The sequence below is a fragment of the Myotis davidii genome, unplaced genomic scaffold (genome assembly GCF_000327345.1).
Source record: "Myotis davidii unplaced genomic scaffold, ASM32734v1 scaffold663, whole genome shotgun sequence".
Lineage (NCBI taxonomy): Eukaryota > Metazoa > Chordata > Mammalia > Chiroptera > Vespertilionidae > Myotis > Myotis davidii.
Window position 1 is genome coordinate 1,582,808 of NW_006295816.1, and position 946 is coordinate 1,583,753.

Sequence of the window (946 nt, forward strand, 5' to 3'; positions counted from 1 at the left end):
GCACGGCTGTCCGGGCGCTCATTTCGAGTGACCATTCCAACAGACGTAATTGCTTCTGATGGAGAAGTCGTCAAGGTGAGACTGGATCTGAAGAGTAAATGAGGAAGAATTAATCGTCTTCCATTGTAGTTCTAGGTTTCAGTGTTTCAGTTCTTTGCTCCAGTAGTTCTGAGCTCAGTTTTTCCAGAACCTACTTATTGTCCCTTAAGAGGGGAACAGTCACTGAGGTTCATAAGAGGGTCTCCATGTATCTCAGAGTAGCATCCTAAGCCTTTATTCTTACTCCTGTTTTTAAAAAATACATTTTTATTGATTTCAGAGAGGAAGAGGGAGGGAGAGAGAAACATCCATGATGAGAGAATCATGGACCGCTGCCTCCTGCACGCCCCACACTGGGGATTGAATCCACAACCCGGGCCTGTGCCCTGACCGGGAATGGAACCATGACCTCCTGGTTCATAGGTTGACGCTCAACCACTGAGCCACGCCAGCCGGGCCGTACTCCGTTTTGAGGATGTCACCACTAAGAAGCCTTTGCGTGTGTGTACTCTTGAAGATCTCTAGGTCATCAACTTAGGGATTTGATGGAAAAAGGCCTGTGTATAGGAAAAGGTCTTTCATTAACCATGGGGTTAAACCCAAGAGCTACAGAACTTTTAAATGCTTTGAACCTATTTTTTAAAATGAAGTATGAATAGTAGAGGAGTTTCGCTCTAATTTAGTGTTCTATGTTTACTAATGTATTTGGTCACTTAGGAACCAAAATTAGTACCCAGACTTCAGCCTGGCCCCATCTCCTGGGGGAAGCAGATGGGAAAAGGGGGGGATCCGAGACCGTGTCAGGGCAGGAAGAGCACCGTGGCCGATCCGGGGTGGGAACCAGGCAGCACAGGAAGCTGCTGTGTGCGGAAGCACCACGCTGTGTCGAGGGGTGGGGGGGGGGGGC

At 48.4% G+C, this 946-nt stretch overlaps 1 protein-coding gene across 1 annotated transcript in view; it reads left to right on the plus strand.

Moving 5' to 3' along the window:
- Positions 1-946, plus strand: part of DAG1 (dystroglycan 1) — a 50,351-nt gene that overhangs the window by 35,093 nt on the left and 14,312 nt on the right. The window contains 2 exon segments of the mRNA XM_006770595.2: positions 1-10; positions 12-75. The exon segment at positions 1-10 is cut by the window's left edge and continues 330 nt beyond it. Coding sequence (XP_006770658.1) covers positions 1-10; positions 12-75 — 74 coding nt within the window.